Raw genomic sequence first — 16,671 nt, forward strand, 5'->3', positions numbered from 1 at the left:
GCATACATACAAAAAAGCCTTTCTCAGCGATCAATGCAAAGAAATAGAGGAAAGCAATAGAATGGGAAAGACTAGAGATCTCTTCAAGAAAATTAGAGATAATAAGGGAACATTTCTTGCAACGATGGGCTCTATAAAGGACAAAAATGGTATGGACCTAACAGAAGCAGAAGATATTAAGAAGACGTGGCAAGAATACACAGAAGAACTGTACAAAAAAGATCTTCATGACCCAGATAATCACGATGGTGTGATCACTCACCTAGAGCCAGACATCCTGGAATGTGAAGTCAAGTGAGCATTAGAAAGCATCACTATGAACAAAGCTAGTAGAGGTGATGGAATCCCAGTTGAGCTATTTCAAATCCTGAAAGATGATGCTGTGAAAGTGCTGCACTCAATATGCCAGCAAATTTGGAAAACTCAGCAGTGGCCACAGGACTGGAAAAGGTTAGTTTGCATTCCAACCCCAAAGAAAGGCAGTGCCAAAGAATGCACAAACTACCGCACAATTGCACTCATCTCACATGCTAGTAAAGTAATGCTCAAAATTCTCCAAGCCAGGCTTCAGCAATACGTGAACCATGAACTTCCAGATGTTCAAGCTGGTTTTAGAAAAGGCAGAGGAACCAGAGATCAAATTGCCAGCATTCACTGGATCATGGAAAACGGAAGAGAGTTCCAGAAAACATCTGTTTCTGCTTTATTGACTATGCCAAAGCCTTTGACTGTCTGGATCACAATAAACTGTGGAAAATTCTGAAAGAGATGGGAATACCAGAACACCTGACTGGCCTCTTGAGAAACCTGTATGCAGGTCAGGAAGCAACAGTTAGAACTGGACATGGAACAACAGACTGGTTCCAAATAGGAAAAGGAATACGTCAAGGCTGTATATTGTCACCCTGCTTATTTAATTTGTATGCAGAGTACATCATGAGAAACGCTGGACTGGAAGAAGCACAAGCTGGAATCAAGATTGCCGGGAGAAATATCAATAACCTCAGATATGCAGATGACACCACCCTTATAGCAGAAAGTGAAGGAGAACTAAAGAGCCTCTTGATGAAAGTGAAAAAGTGAAAGAGGAGAGTGAAAAAGCTGGCTTAAAGCTCAACATTCAGAAAACGAAGATCATGGCATCTGGTCCCATCACTTCTTGGCAATTAGATGGGGAAACAGTGGAAACAGTGTGAGACTTTATTTTTCTGGGCTCCAAAATCACTGCAGATGGTGATTGCAGCCATGAAATTCACAGACACTTACTCCTTGGAAGGAAAGTTATGACCAACCTAGACAGCATATTAAAAAGCAGAGACATTCCTTTGTCAACAAAGGTCCATCTAGTCAAGGTTATGGTTTTTCCAGTAGTCATGTATGGATGTGAAAGTTGGACTATAAAGAAAGCTGAGTGCAGAAGAACTGATGCTTCTGAACTCTGGTGTTGGAGAAAACTCTTGAAAGTCCCTTGGACTGCAGGGAGATCCAACCAGTCCATCCTAAAGGAGATCGACTGATCTGGGTGTTCACTGGAAGGACTGATGTTGAAGCTGAAACTCCAATACTTTGGCCACCTGATGTGAAGAGCTGACTCATTGGAAAAGACCCTGATGCTGGGAAAGATTGAAGGCAGGAGGAGAAGGGGACAACAGAGGATGAGATGGTTGAATGGCATCACCAACTCAATGGACATGAGTTTGGGTGGACTCCGGGAGTTGGTGATGGACAGGGAGGCCTGGCATGCTGCAGTTCATGGGGTCGCAAAGTGTCAGACACAACTGAGCGACTAAACTGAACTAAATACATATATACATATATATACATATAGGTATTTGTATATACATACACACACACATAAGTATACATATATACATTCATGTGTGTGTACATATACATATATATGACATATATACATACATGTGACAAATATCTTAAAAATTATTTTCCCTAAAATATAAAATTTCAACCTATAATGCAAACAGATGATTTATAAATCTATGCAATGACCCACCATACTACTTGATCATTATATGTCAATATAGAGTTTGCCAAGTGTACAAAGAAAAATGATATTTCATGAATTTTATAATTTGTATTTTTGTTAAATGTATTCAAGTATCATGACCACTTTTTGCTACATGTAAAATAGTTTTCAATGGATATAATCTTCGAGTGATGCAACTGCATTAGAAGAAGATAAGAGAAAAAAACAATAGGATTTAACATTACAATTCTTATAATGGCAAGAAAACACCAAGAGGCTTGTTTCCATATGTCACATAAAAACTTCCTATACCAGAAGAATTTTGGTCTCCCTACAAAATTTTATCTTGCTTCAGTAGGACAACATGAATTCTCCCATTGATTAAAGGCTGTGGGAGAGGCTATTACCTTTGAAATAACATCCTGCATCTCATTTCTTGGATAAAAGGTTCCATCATCATAACGAAATCTATATAGCATCTGTTCTGGTTTGAACTGATGTTTATCTGTAACTAAGAATATAAGAACAGCATATTAAAATCCTGACAATCTAAAAAGTAGAAGATAAAAACATATTTGTAAAACACATTCCCAAATACCAAAAGTTTTTAGTTTTACCAAAAGCTTTTGTTTCCCTAACATAGTAATGCTAATCCAGTATTTCGACAGTAAGATTAATGATAAGATTTTGTGATATAGTTACGATTTCCACAGAAGGACTGAAGAACTAAACTGAGGTTAGCAACATTCAGCTAGCATAGTATATGTAACAGATACATACACCATATATACTATACATATTAGCATAGTATATATATATACTTTAATAAATGAGTATATTTTCTATTTCTTCACAATGCTCAAAGTCAAGCAGAAAGTGCCCTTCAAATAGCAGATACTCCAGTTAGTGAGTCATAATTTGATTCTCAGCCCCAGAAGTGAGTTTTAGCATTTATCTGTCTTATCTTATAGCAATCAAGCCAAGACCACACATACATGGATCTTAACCATTTATCCTGTGTTTAAATCTCCAGAGTACATTAGATAAATTCAATACGTAACTGATAACAAACTTTTAACAGTTTTCTTACATTACAAATGCTTTTCTTTTACATTGTTTAATTCTTTTTTCTTAAATGGAAAGTGAGAGTGGTCACCCTTCACTTTCATTCTTAGGATGATTTTCATATTTATAAAGACTCCTTCTAAACTTTCAAGTTTTATTTTTTCCAGAAGTATTTTATAGGTAGTCTAATAAAAAAATAATTGTTTTAGAAAGGAAAAACCTCAAATTAAATCTCAAAGAGTTTACATTTAAATGTTTCTTTACAGGGAATGCAACATTTGCAGAAAAGATAATTTATTGCAATGGGTTCTATTTTCATGATTAGATAGAAGACTTTGACCTTTACTTTTTGCTAAAAAAGTTGAAGAGAGAGAAAAACCTGTCAGGATTAATTCTAATAAACCATTTTAGGTGAATCCATAGGAAAAACAAGAGACTTGTAACACTCACACACACACACACACACACACACACACACACGTATACAAAGTTTCAGCTATTTCACCCTAACCTATCCAAACCAAATGAATGACTTAAGAGCCATAAAACTGAGATATGACTGCTGCCAAAAAGACAACATCACCTTTTGGCATCTCTTTTTCTAGGTTAAGTCAAAAAGAAAAACATATGTGAAAGAAAAATAAAGTCAAAAGAAATATTTTGAAATCCTACAACATGTTTTGGAACTAGTTATTTATTTCTCCTACAGAATCTACCTATTAATAATTCTCATTTTTATCCCTTAAGAGTCATTGAAATAAATGATTATATTGATATTCCAAAATTCAAGGAAACTTGGGTCCAAAGGTCTCCTGCCACAATAAAGGAAGTGGTGGGTCAACCTATTCAAAAATGGAGTCCTTCACTGTAAGGTAAACTCTTGTGATTTTGATCATAATTCTTGGGTTAATCTGTAACTTGTAGCTGTTCCCTTAGAAAAATAGTGAATAGTTCTGCACTGAAATTTATTCCCCCCAACTTCCTGAGGAGGGAATGGCTTTATTAGCTGATGAGGAAGGTTGCTTAATACCATCTTTTAAACAACTATGCAACGCTGGGCATTACTGGGAATGTACTGGCAAATGTTTAACAGCTGTCTCTCTGGTGATGAGGCAGAAGGAACACTGATGTGTATAATTTGCCAATATCCATGGTACCAAAAATTCCCACACTGGCCAATTTCAAGCTCCCCAAATAAAGTCACTAAACACAGAATTAGACATGCAGTGACACATGATTATTTAGTATTCCCACCATAAAAAAATAGTAGATACAAATAATACCAAGTCCATAAATAAATAAATAAATAAAATGTAGTAAAAGAATTAGGAAGTGATGAGATTTAAGAACATATTAAATTTATAATATATGTACTCATATATTTACGTCATTTCATTTTAATAATAGCTGTGCTTAACAATCAGCTTGCAATTTTTAAAAAAACATTTAATCATCTGCTCTCTAGAGCTTATACCAGCCAACTTCAGCACACCACTGGCTATAATGAATGAGCCCTCAGAATTCTCACATAAGCATTTTTAATGCAAATAATAGAGCCAGATAAGAAGAACATTATCAACCTACCACAGAGAAAGTATATGCTGTCCCAACCCAAGAATTCCCAGTATAGCAAGGCTCAGCCTCTGATGAAGTTCCCAGCAATATTTGCAATGTGAATAATAGCAATAATAGTCGACTTTTTTTTCTTTTTGCTGGTTCCTTTTAAAACAGATGACTCATTCAATTTTATTTTAGGAATTCTATTTTCACTAAAATGCAGCTGAAATCACATACTAGTGAAACTAGCCTGTCTGGTTCTTATTTCTTCATCCTAATAAAATTATTAATGTGAAATTGCATAATGTGTTCTCTAACCATACTTTGGAAGAACCTCTATTAGTTAATTGTGAACACTTAAAAAAAAAAAACAACATTATTTCCAGTGACAAAAGCTCTAACATGTGAAATCTGACACTACAGCTGATCAGACACTAGTAACAGTAATAACACAAGTCATCAAAATCAAACAATATTCATGGAGTGTACTCAGTGCTAGATTTCTCAGGGGAAAAAAAAAGAGTTAATCATATTATAAATATTTCAATTCTTTTAAGTTAAATAATCAAAGTGTTCTTGTGTTTGAAATTTCAAAATAAATTTTATTTCAGAACTTACCTACTACTTTCTTTTCAAAATTGTATTCCTATTGGAGACAATACTGAGCCTGGGGGGAGTTGATTAGGACTGAAATTATGATATCCATTCAAAAAAAGGTTTACGTTGTTGATTTTTTTCTCTTTCTAGAAGGAGGTAGTTAAAAATATTTTGATACTTATATTACTAAAATGAATAAGGGTGGTTCCCTCTGTGATTCCTTCCAGATCTTTTAGCAGTCCTGAACTGGTCAGACTCTAGATAACTATGTTCATGAAGATATTGAATAAGTATCATTCCACATCAACTTTGTACCAACTTAAAAGTGACTTTAATATGTTTGCCTAGCTATTAATGTATTCAGGGAAAGTAATAACAGTTTTGTTAATTGTAAAGTCCACCCATAACAGTCATGTCTGGTGGCTCAGATGATAAAGAATCTGTCTGCAGTGCAAGAGACCAAGGTTCGATCCGTGGGTCAGGAAGATCCCCTGGAGAAGGGAATGGATACCCACTAGAGTATTCTTGCCTAGAGAATCCCACAGACTGAGGAGCCCGGCAGACTACAGTTCATGGGGTCGCAAAGAGTTGGACACGACTGAGTGACTAACACTTTCACTTTCTTCAGTTTTTAGAACTCAATTCACTAAACAAACAAGCAACTCTTCCTCATACAATTTCTGGGTCATCTATGTTGAAATAAAGCAAGAGAGGATAGTTGACTTGAAAATAATCTCACAGCTCCTTTGAAAGGACAACCTCTTTCCATGCCCTGACCTTTCCAGCATTGGAAATAAAGCTTCTCCAATATTCTGTTATCTGTCACAAGGTATCTCATAGTCAAAAAAGAAAATACTGTAGCAAACAAAGTAGCTCTTTCTAAAATATAGTTAACTCATCACACAGAAGTATAGAAAGTTACATATCCATAATTTTTTAAACAATTTAAATAGCAGCATCCATTGTTGACAGACAGCTTTAAGACTATTCTTTTTATGTGTTATTTCTAATTCATAAAGGATTAAAGTGACTCAGATTAGCAGCAGGAGTCACAATAACCTCAACTGAAAATAAAAGTGTTAAAAGTGATTTCTGTGACTACTGTTTGCAGATATCATTGTAAAACATTAACACATGTATTATGATTATTCTAGCTTTCATATATTCATTGATTTTATATTGACCTAGGAGCTAAGCCTCAGGGGCAGAAATTAAGTAACTGACTACCAAATTGCGTTAGCTTCTGTTTTTCCTGCATATGCAACTACAGGACGTTTTTAGGAGTCTTTTACAGTCAAGTGAGTGAGTGAGTGAAAGTTGATCACTTGTGTCTGACTCTTTGCGAGAGTCAGTCCATGGAATTCTCCAGGCCAGAATACTGGGGTGGGTATCATTCCCTTCTCCAAGGGATTTTCCCAACCCAGGGATCGAACCCAGGTCTTCTACATTGCAGGTAGACTCTTTACCAGCTGAGCCACCAGGGAAGCAATCGCATATCTGAGTTGTGTCCACAGGTATGTGCACAAAAATGATATACAATGGGAAATGTACAAACCTATTTAAAACAAACAAAAAACCACCGTTCCTCCAAGGTGACATTTAGGAGCACTGTATTGAAGATGGTCAAGGCTATATCAGGCACCAAAACCCTATACACAGCCGAATGCCACAACCTCATCCTTCACTATTAACTAAATTTTATGTAAGTAAAAAATTAGCTTCTATAATGTGAGCCTCCTATAATGTGTTGGGAAGGTTTACTTATTACAGCAGCTAGTGCTAACCAATACAGCTTTCCTTCTCAAAAGTCCCTGCAAAAAATTAGTTCTCCTAACCTAGTAGATTTCTGTCTTCTCTGAAAGGAGATATATCAAAGCTAGATTTCATAATGAACAAAGTAAAAAGATGGGCTTAAAACCATCAGACCACAGAAAAAATATCCCTGATTCATGTACACATACCTTCAAGTACCTAGCATAATATCTCCCATGTAGAAAGAAGGAAAGAATCAGTAAGGAATAACTGATCAGTAAGGAATAATGGAATAAACAAAGTGTCCATAAACAGATATTCCCTTCCTTGTTCTATGGGTAATGCATAGTCCCTGGAATTATACAGTCTGGAATGGGAAAAGAATAATCTTTTCTGACAGTTAATGATTATACACAAAACTGCTATATGTGCCACCTCCTTTATCTTCAATAAAATATAGGATAAAACAAATACATTCAATCCTTGTCCCAATATATACCTGAAGGTGGGGTTAGAAGGGAAAGTCAAACACAAACAGGAAAGCCATCTAGCTCAGTATCTTTTCACTTTAACTTATAAGATATTGGATGATGCTTTTAGCACACTGAATGCTAAATGGAGTTTTAATGACATTAATGGGCCAAGTACAAAATCATATACAACTTCTCAGTATTATCTGTTTGTTCAAAATATAGCCATTCATTTATTCACTCACTCAGGAAATAATAATGAGGCACCTATATGTTCTGGGCATTGTAGGCATTTGCTATACATTAACACACAAGGCTCCTGTTCTCATGGTGCTTCTATTTTGACTGAGATCTAGCGTAGGGATGGCAGATAAAGGGAGAAATATTAAACAAAGAAATAAATGAAACAACATGACAATTTCAGAGAGTGATAAGGAGTCCATGAAAAAAATAGCAAAAATTTAAAAGAAGTTTATTGAAATAATGGGGACTGGGTAGGATTCTAAAAGGCAGAGTGTCATGGAAGATGAGACCCAATACATCCGCATCTGTCAATTCATTCACTGTTGTTTCTCCAGGACCTAGAAAGGTCCCTGACATTTATTAGGGATTACTAAGCAACTGCTGATTGAGAATAGCAAGAGCAAAGATCCTACATGAAAAGTCATCTTGGAGTGTTCAAAGAAGAGACAGAAGGTCAGGGTGGCCGCCACGTAAAGAGTTAGGTACAGACAACTCAGAGAGGAAGTCAGGGGCTCTACCATGTAGGGCTATGTGCAAGAGCCTTGGTAAGAGATTTACATAAAAAATCTGGACTTGTCTTTAAGTTTAATGGGAAGCCAGTAGATGACTGTAAGCAAGAGAACACCTAGATCTTATAAATGTTTTAAAAGGTCTCTTCAGCTGTTTCCTGCAGAGTATTCTACAGGGGTGGAGGACGAACACTGAAACAAGGACAAAGAAGGTGGTGACTGGGAAGAAGGTGGGGATCCTGGGACAGCAGTAGTCTGATTAGTGACCTGTGTGTTAGTAGGGCTCACAGGACTTCATGGCATGAGGAAGGAACAGGAATGCTAGATGATTCCTATCTGGGTAGATGGGGACATTATACTGGCAACATCTACTATGCTGGGGGAAAATTTGGAGAATCTAGTTTATTTGCATCTCACTCTAATTTAGGGAAAAAGACAAACATCAAAACTCCATAGCCAAATATCCGTATTTAGTCCCAGTTCCTTGTCTTTTTCTCTTCTTGCACATTTTGCACGAGAAATTCCTCAAGCTTTTATTCTTAGTTCAATGATCATTGCTTTGTTGTTGGTTTTTTTAGGTGTTTCTTATTGACATGCTGAGAACCTGATGCTCTCTTGAAATGATTCACAAACATGACCTCACTGTCCCTCTACCTCAAGAGTTACATCCACAGGTTTTCAACCTCCTGCTGGGCCCTCACCTGCAGGAGGAGGGTCCCCAGTCCTTCATCTTCTCCCCCCTGGTCCTCCTCTTTAACTATCTCTGTCATCCAGACAGAAAGCACAGAAAATCTGATCTCACCGCTCATTCTTCATGGGCTCCTCTGGTGTCTCAGATGGTAAAGAATCTGCCTGCAGTGCAGGAGACCCAGGTTTGGTACCTGGGGTGGGAAGATCCCCCGGAGAAGGAAATGTTAACCCACTCCAGTATTCTTGCCTGGAGGAGCCCAATGGACAGAACAGCCTGGTGGGCTACACTCCATGGAGTCACAAAGAGTAGAACACGACTGAGTGACTAATACTACCTCACTCTGCATCTCCCAAGTCTAAAGAGGTATCACATATGCTCTCAGCTTCTAATGGACCCCTCTCTTCATGCCTGTGCACAGGGCCCTGGTCTGTCTTTCTCCTGAGGAAGGAAGGATCCCTGTGGGCAGGATCTCCTTTAATCTCTAACTCTCCACTCCTCAGTTAACTCGGAAACCAAACTTTGGTCACTCCTCTGCTTCCAGGTGCCCATCAGCTCCTCACTTCCTTCAGAAGCAGTCCCACACACCACAGTCAGCAACGTAAGAGCTGCTAAGTTAGGGTGTATGCCTTCCTTTCTCATCACAGCCCTCTCCCCAGTATATTCATCTGTGAAAGGCACTGGCCTGCATTGTGACATTGTGCTAGTTCTGAAGAGGCCACCATGAACTTCACACTCCCCTGTCTGAGAGCTACTACTTCTTCAGGGTAGAATGTCCTTCTGTCCTTGTCAGAGTTCCATTTACTCTACAATGCCCAGTGCTAAGGCCACCTCACTCACGAAGCATCCCAAATACTCTAGTTAGAACTCACCATTAAGGAACTTGTCTCAATCCTACATCATTCTTAACTGGAATTTAAGTCTTGCCTGTGTTGGAATTGTTCAAGTTAACAAATATATCAGCATAAGCCTATATTCCCTGAAACAATATTCTATACACATGAGACACTCTAGGATGTTGGAAAAAAACATAACCATCCTATAATGTGGAGAAGTATTATAAACTAAACCAATCAATGCAACAAAGGCAAATGTAACTTGTGGAAAAATAAATTAAATAGGTGATTGATAAAATAATTACCATGATGGATGATTCCATTTTCCAATAATGCTTGTCCCAAGTGCACACCTTCCTCAGGCCTGTGAATCTCTCCAATTTCCAACAGCCATGACACAAATTCACTGCAACCGAAATCCAATGAAGAAGTTAAATCATTATGTTTTTCCCCAGGAAGTCTATCTGTACCATGCATTTATCAAGCAGCTATGAAAGGAATATTCCTCAAAATATAAAGGAATGCTTGTAGTGAATCTTACATACATGTTTTCATATATGTAAGGCCCATATATATTTACATTGGACTCTATTCTAGAAAACTCATGTCCATACATTCAGACTTACCTAAACTCTATTTAATAACTATTCAACTTACCTAGACCTTTAGTAAACACAAAGGGAGAATTCTAGAGTATCTTTATTACATATATAAAAGCAAATTTGGGACTAGAGAGATACAACAGATTTTAACTAAACAGCAGAATTAGATAGAATAACAGTGACTTAAAATAAGAGATAAACTGTCTTGAATGTAGCTTTTCAGGCACAGAGAACCAATAGGTTTGAAACTCCAAGAGGGCATACAAAATAATTCTATTATGCATGCTCTATATGATAGAATTCTAAAAAGCTTCTTCCACCCACCTCCCTCCCATTATGGCAAAACCAATACAATATTGTAAAGTAATTAACCTCCAATTAAAATAAATAAATTTATATTTAAAAATTTTTAAATAAAAAAATCAGCTGAAACATTAAAAAAAAAAAGAATTCCATCCCTTGGTTTGTCAATTAAATTCTAATCTAGGTAGCTCTGTGAATGGACTGGTATATGTAATTAAAATCCCAAGTCAGTTGACCTTAAAATATGGAAACTATCCAAGTGGGCCTGACTTGAGCAGCTGACCCCTTTGAAGCACAGAGTTTTCTCAGGCTGGTGGCACAAGAGCAAGTGAGAACAAGTAAAAGCACAGGAAAGATCCAATGTGCCACTGCTGATTTTCAAGCTAGAAGGGGTCATATATCAAAGAATATAGACAACTTCCAATGGCCAGCATGGAAACGGGTGCCTCATTCTTACAACCACAAAGGATGAAATTTTGCCCACAACCTGAATGTGCTGGAAAATGAAGTCTTCCTCCAAGATTCAAGATAAGAGCCCAGCCCCTGCCCTGCCAACACCTTGACTTTGCCCTTGTGAGACCCTGAGCACAGGACCTGCTCTAACTCACCTGGACTTCTGACCTACAGAAATACAAGTGAATACCTACCTGTGTATCATTTTAAGTGACTAAGTATATGACAATTTGTTTTGCAGCAATAGACAATTGTGTGTCTATTGTGTGTGTTAGTCGCTCAGTCATGTCCAACTCTATGCAACCCCATCCACAGACTGGAGCTTGCCAGGCTCCTCTGTCCATCAGATTCTCCAAGCGAGAATACTGGAGTGGGTTGTCATTCGGTTCTCCAGGGGATCTTCCTGATGCAGGGATCGAACTTGGGTCTCCTGCATTGAAGCCAGATTCTTTTACCATCTGAGCCACCAAGGAAGCCCCCCAGTAGACAAATGTTAAACACTAAAAGACACAGAAAAGTCTGACTACCTTGTTTTCAAATTTTAAAATAACTTGGAAAATTCATCACTATATCTAAACTGCCATCCATAAGGAGCCCTCCAGTACAAAACCATCCATCATAACTGTCTACCATGCACATCTGCTGTGGTTGGGAAAGGCCACTGAGAATTAACAGCTTACATCACTCACTATTTGGGAGGGGATGGGGAGCCCCAGTGTTTTGTAACACTTAGGAGACCCTCATCTCAGTACTGGTATTTTTTTTTAAAGGCCTGTGATATCATTAAGAGAACACAATACAGAAACATTTTACAATAAAATATTTTATCATGCTCATGTTTAAAAGCTAATGCTTAAACGCTTATGTTAACTAATGAATATATTTCAGAACAATTTTATTTTTGCACAGAGGCCAGAGAAGCAAAGCAACGGAAAGTGTCAGGGAATTACTTTTCCATTTATTTCAAAACTAAAAGCAACACATATGGGAAAGTCAAATAACCAAGGGATATGGAAATTCAAACATAAATGTCTAGTCCACAATGCACATTTTAAGGCAAAAGAAGCTAGTAAAGGTCTTTGTATATTTCCATTAAAGAAGAACCATCCAAAAGAAAAGCAACATAGAATCTGGTATAGTGGTAACATCACGCACTTTGCAATAAGACAGCCTGGATTCAAACACTGTTTCTGCCTCTACTAGCTGTGTGATGTTGGGTGAGTAAATTTAATTCTCTAGGTCTCAGGTTTTTTTTCCTCAATGACATGGAATTAATAAGAATATCAACCCCATAGAGTTGCCTGGGATTAAAGGAGCTGACAAATGTCAGGAACTCGACACTGGGCCTAGCACATAGTAAGTGATTATTCAATGTCAGCCATCCATAAGTGGGCTGAGATGGTTGGCACAGAGCTAAAATATAATTCCTCATTTTGATCTTAGCAGATTCCTGAATGTTTCCAAATAAAGTGAGGGAAAAAAGCATATTTTAAGTATTCCTATAAATTAGGAGTATGGGGGAAAAAAGAAAGGGTAGGGAAGAAAGTTAATGAGTGACTTTATTACGGAACCTAATCAAGTACTAGAAAGATCCCATCAACACATGGCAAAGGGATCATGATTGGGTCAGAAACATCTCACCCTCAGGTCATAGTAATGTTGTTATGGAAAAGGCTACAATTAACATAGCAAATGTTTACTGAGTCTCCACTATGTCACCAGGGTTCTGGGCAACGCTTTGCAGATCACTGCAGTTAATGGGCACCACAGCCATAGGAGATGGTGTGGGTAAAGGCTTGATAGAACTCTTTGTCCTTCAAGGACAAATTGGAGCCTGGGTGAGCTTTCTAGCTCTGTCTCCCTAGAAACTGATGAGGGTTGAGTGTCAGTTGTATTACTAGGTGGCATTCTTACCTGGAAAACCTCACGTACAGAAGAGCCTGGAGGGCTACAGTCCATGGGGTCCCAAAGAACCCAACACGACTGAGCCACTAACACACTGCTTGTGGTCAAAATGGTTTCTGATGGTTAAATTGCACACTTATAAACCCCTGGTGGGAAGCCACAGCTTAAAGTGACTCATCAAGTATTACTCTTGAAGTAAGGGGGTATGTATTACGGGAACCTTGGAGGTTACACCAATGAGGTTGTTCTGAGAAAGGGCGTCTTCTTTGCAACATGGGACTCTTAAGCCAAGGGGGGCTCATATCTGCTCTCTCCCCTTACCTGGGGGCACAGCCAACACCAGCAACTACAGCTTGCTGCCGTTGTGTGGCCTGCTGCAAGGACCACCCCCATTGAAGAGGGACCCCCACTGCTCCCTGGCAAGCACAGGGTCTCCTGGCCTATATTCTTCTGATGAGGTTGGAGTTGGCATAGTCTATGGTGATTTTGTATGTTGGACTTTCCTGATGGCTCAAATGGTATAGAATCTGCCTGCAATGCAGGAGACCTGAGTTCAATCCCTGGGTCAGGAAGATCCCCTAGAGAAGGGAATGGCAGCCCACTCCAGTCTGTATAGCTAAGAAGACATTCTGAAACATAATTAACACTGTTGTCATTGCACATAAAAATTAACAGTAAATTCTAAGCATTCTCATCACAAGGGAAAATATTTTTTTTCTCTTTCTTTAATGTATATCTAAATGAGATAACTGATGCTCACTAAACTAATTATGGTAAACCTTTTACAATGTATGTAAGTCAAATCATTATGCTGTGTACCTTAAACTGACACAATTATAGCTCAATAAAACTGGAAGACAAGAAAAAAAAGAAGACATTTTGGTCAGTATCACAGGTAAGCAATACAATCATTTCTATTGTTATAGAGGAAAGAGAAATTTAACTCTTTCCCAGTCTCTCAACTGGGCTTCCCTGGAGGGGAAGAAACCACCTGCTAATGCAGGAGATTCAGGTTCAGTCTGTGGGTCAGAAGGATGCCCTAGAGAAGGAAACGGCAACCCACTCCAGTATTCTTGCCTGGAGAATTCCATGGACAGAGGAGCCTGTCAGGCTACCTTCCGTGGAGTCACAAAAGAGTTGGACACTACTTAGTGACTAAACAACAACAAATCTCTCAACTAGCCAGTGGCAGGATCAGATCTGAGTGGGGACAGGTTTTGAACTACCTCTCCAGTCTACTTTTATAGCACTGACATTGTAAATTACTAGTTGTATGAACTTGAACATGTCAAACTCCCTGATCCCCAAGTTTCTTAATCTTTAAAAAAAAATAAAGGTTTTTAACTCTTAAGTATGTGTTTGAAGACTGGAAATAATGTACAGGAAGAAGCTGGCACAGAGCGTGTCCTAAGCAGAGCCACCTGAAGGCAGTTACCCTGCCCTCTGGCTTAACCCAGCAGGGATTCCCACCTACAGCCGAGTAGCATCTGCAGAACCAGAGGCACAAGTTTGATCTCTGAGTGGAACAACCAAGTGACCTCCCTGCCTGTTCCTCTGTGCCTGGCCCCTCGCGTGACCCACTTTTTCAGACTCTTCATCAATACCCTTTCATCCTGAGCCCAGCTGTCTAAATTCTGAATTAATTGGGAGTTTAGACTGTGTGCCTTTCAGTCTAAGTGACTCTAAGGCCCCGCACCCATGTCCTTGCCAGACTCTGTGCCCTACAGGCAAACCCGCCTGCCTGCCTGCTTTTGCCTGATCCCAGCCTCTGCCATGCCCCTGAAACAGTTTATCAGAAATTACTAAAGTCATGGATGAATGGATGGATGGATGCCTTCAGTTTTCTGGTCAGGATTCCTGGCTCTATATGCACTCCCTCATCCCTTTATGGCCTACGAAATGTGAATAGTGAAGAAATATTCAAAAACATTTAGGAGAATATTTTTTAGGAAAAAATGAATAATTAAAGGAAAGTTAACACATGAGATCGTGAAAATCTGAAAGAAACACAGGAACCCAGACAACAACCCTACCTTCCCAGAAAGCATTTAGGGAACGTAGTCAGTTTTCTTTTTCTGTCTTTGATCAGATTTCCTTGTTTGCACATCATTTTATAAAGTTTCTCACCCTGTTCGGAGATCATTACCCAGGTGTCTTGCTCCATTCCTAATTTTAAACCTGTCAAAAATGAAAACACAGGACAGGTCACTGAAAAAGTCTCTTCATTTGTTCATGCATTCATAAAACAAAAACATTTTTTGCATGTCTACCACGCACTGGGATTTGTGGATACAAAGCTCGTGTGATAGGACTCTGGCTGTCAAGAAGTTCATATGGTACTAGGAAGACAGTCAAGGTGAGATGCCTGCAGCCAAAGGGCACCACTGTGCAGACTGTGCCCCAGAGGCATGTGGTTTGGCTGGTGGAGGAAAAGGAGCTGTATGTCAGACTTCATGGACCCCTTTACTAGGACTCAGCTGCTCAGTCATGTCTGACTCTTTGCAACCCCATGGACTGTAGCCCACCAGCTCCTCTGTCCATGGGATTCTCCAGACAAGAATACTGGAGTGTGTTGCCATTTCCTTCTCCAGGGGATCTTTCCAACCCACGGATCCAACCCAGGTCTCTGATATATCCTGCACTGGCAGGCAGGTTCTTTACCACTAGCACCACCTAGGAAGCCCTTTGAAGAACGAGATCAGCACAGCTAGACAGTGGCACTGGAGACAGCCTTAGAGGAAAAACTGTGCTACGGGAGAGAAATGGTCACAGTACCTAACCACTATCTCAGGGAAGTTTCACGGATGGACCATGTTTGAATGCATGAATATGAACAGGATTTCCAGAGAGAGAACGTCTTCACAAAGGTCATCTGAAGGAAGAGGCAAACAGCCCTGGGTTTCAGGTGATAGGACAGTAATGGATGGATAGGTGGGCAGGGTCCTTGCTCACCAGCAGTCTCAGTGTATTTCGGGCCTTCAGAACTGGGGGAACATCTATGAATTGTAACCAGATGGAGGGGGAAGGCAGGGAAGTGCAAGGAAAGTTTTGATGCTTTGGAAACAAAGCTCAGAAGACAGTATAGGGAATAAACTAAAAGGAAGAGGGTTTAAAAAGAGAGAGACAATTAGGAGGGATCCACTAAAGTTCAGGCAAGTTCAAATCTCTGTAAACAATAGCAGGTTATCAGGAGAAGAAGATAAAGTTGAGAAATATCTGGGAGGTGGTATTGTTGCTGCTGCTGCTGCTGCTAAGTCACTTCAGTCATGTCTGACTCTGTGCGACCTCATAGATGGCAGCCCACCAGGCTCCCCCATCCCTGGGATTCTCCAGGCAAGAACACTGGAGTGGGTTGCCATTTCCTTTTCCAATGCATGAAAGTGAAAAGTGAAAGTGAAGTCGCTCAGTCATGTCTGACTCTTAGCGACCCCATGGGCTGCAGCCTACCAGGCTCCTCCGCCCATGGGATTTTCCAGGCCAGAGTACTGGAATGGGGTGCCATTGCCTTCTCCGGTGGTATTGTTAAGACGTAGCAATGGGTTAAATGTGGGTGTAGAGAGAAGAAATGAGGATGGCTTTCAGACAGTTGATGGGAGAACTGAATGGTGATGGGAACGCATCTTGGGCAAAGGGTTTCAGGTACAGAGAAATCCAGCACTGAGTAGCTTGAACTGGGATGTTCACATGAAGCCCAGGGGGCAACTGAT

The 16,671-nt window shown here is 39.4% G+C and overlaps 1 protein-coding gene across 2 annotated transcripts in view; it reads right to left on the reverse strand.

The window, feature by feature from the left end:
- Nucleotides 1–16,671, reverse strand: part of PREX2 (phosphatidylinositol-3,4,5-trisphosphate dependent Rac exchange factor 2) — a 304,496-nt gene that overhangs the window by 181,406 nt on the left and 106,419 nt on the right. For both annotated transcript variants that reach the window (XM_070382299.1, XM_070382298.1), the window contains exons 10-12: nt 14,998–15,142; nt 10,007–10,107; nt 2,392–2,495 (exon numbers count right to left, since the gene is read on the reverse strand). In XM_070382299.1, the coding sequence (XP_070238400.1) occupies nt 2,392–2,495; nt 10,007–10,107; nt 14,998–15,142 (350 nt within the window). The remainder of the gene's footprint in view (nt 1–2,391; nt 2,496–10,006; nt 10,108–14,997; nt 15,143–16,671) is intronic.

This window comes from Bos mutus, chromosome 14, assembly GCF_027580195.1.
Source record: "Bos mutus isolate GX-2022 chromosome 14, NWIPB_WYAK_1.1, whole genome shotgun sequence".
Taxonomy (NCBI): Eukaryota; Metazoa; Chordata; class Mammalia; order Artiodactyla; family Bovidae; genus Bos; species Bos mutus.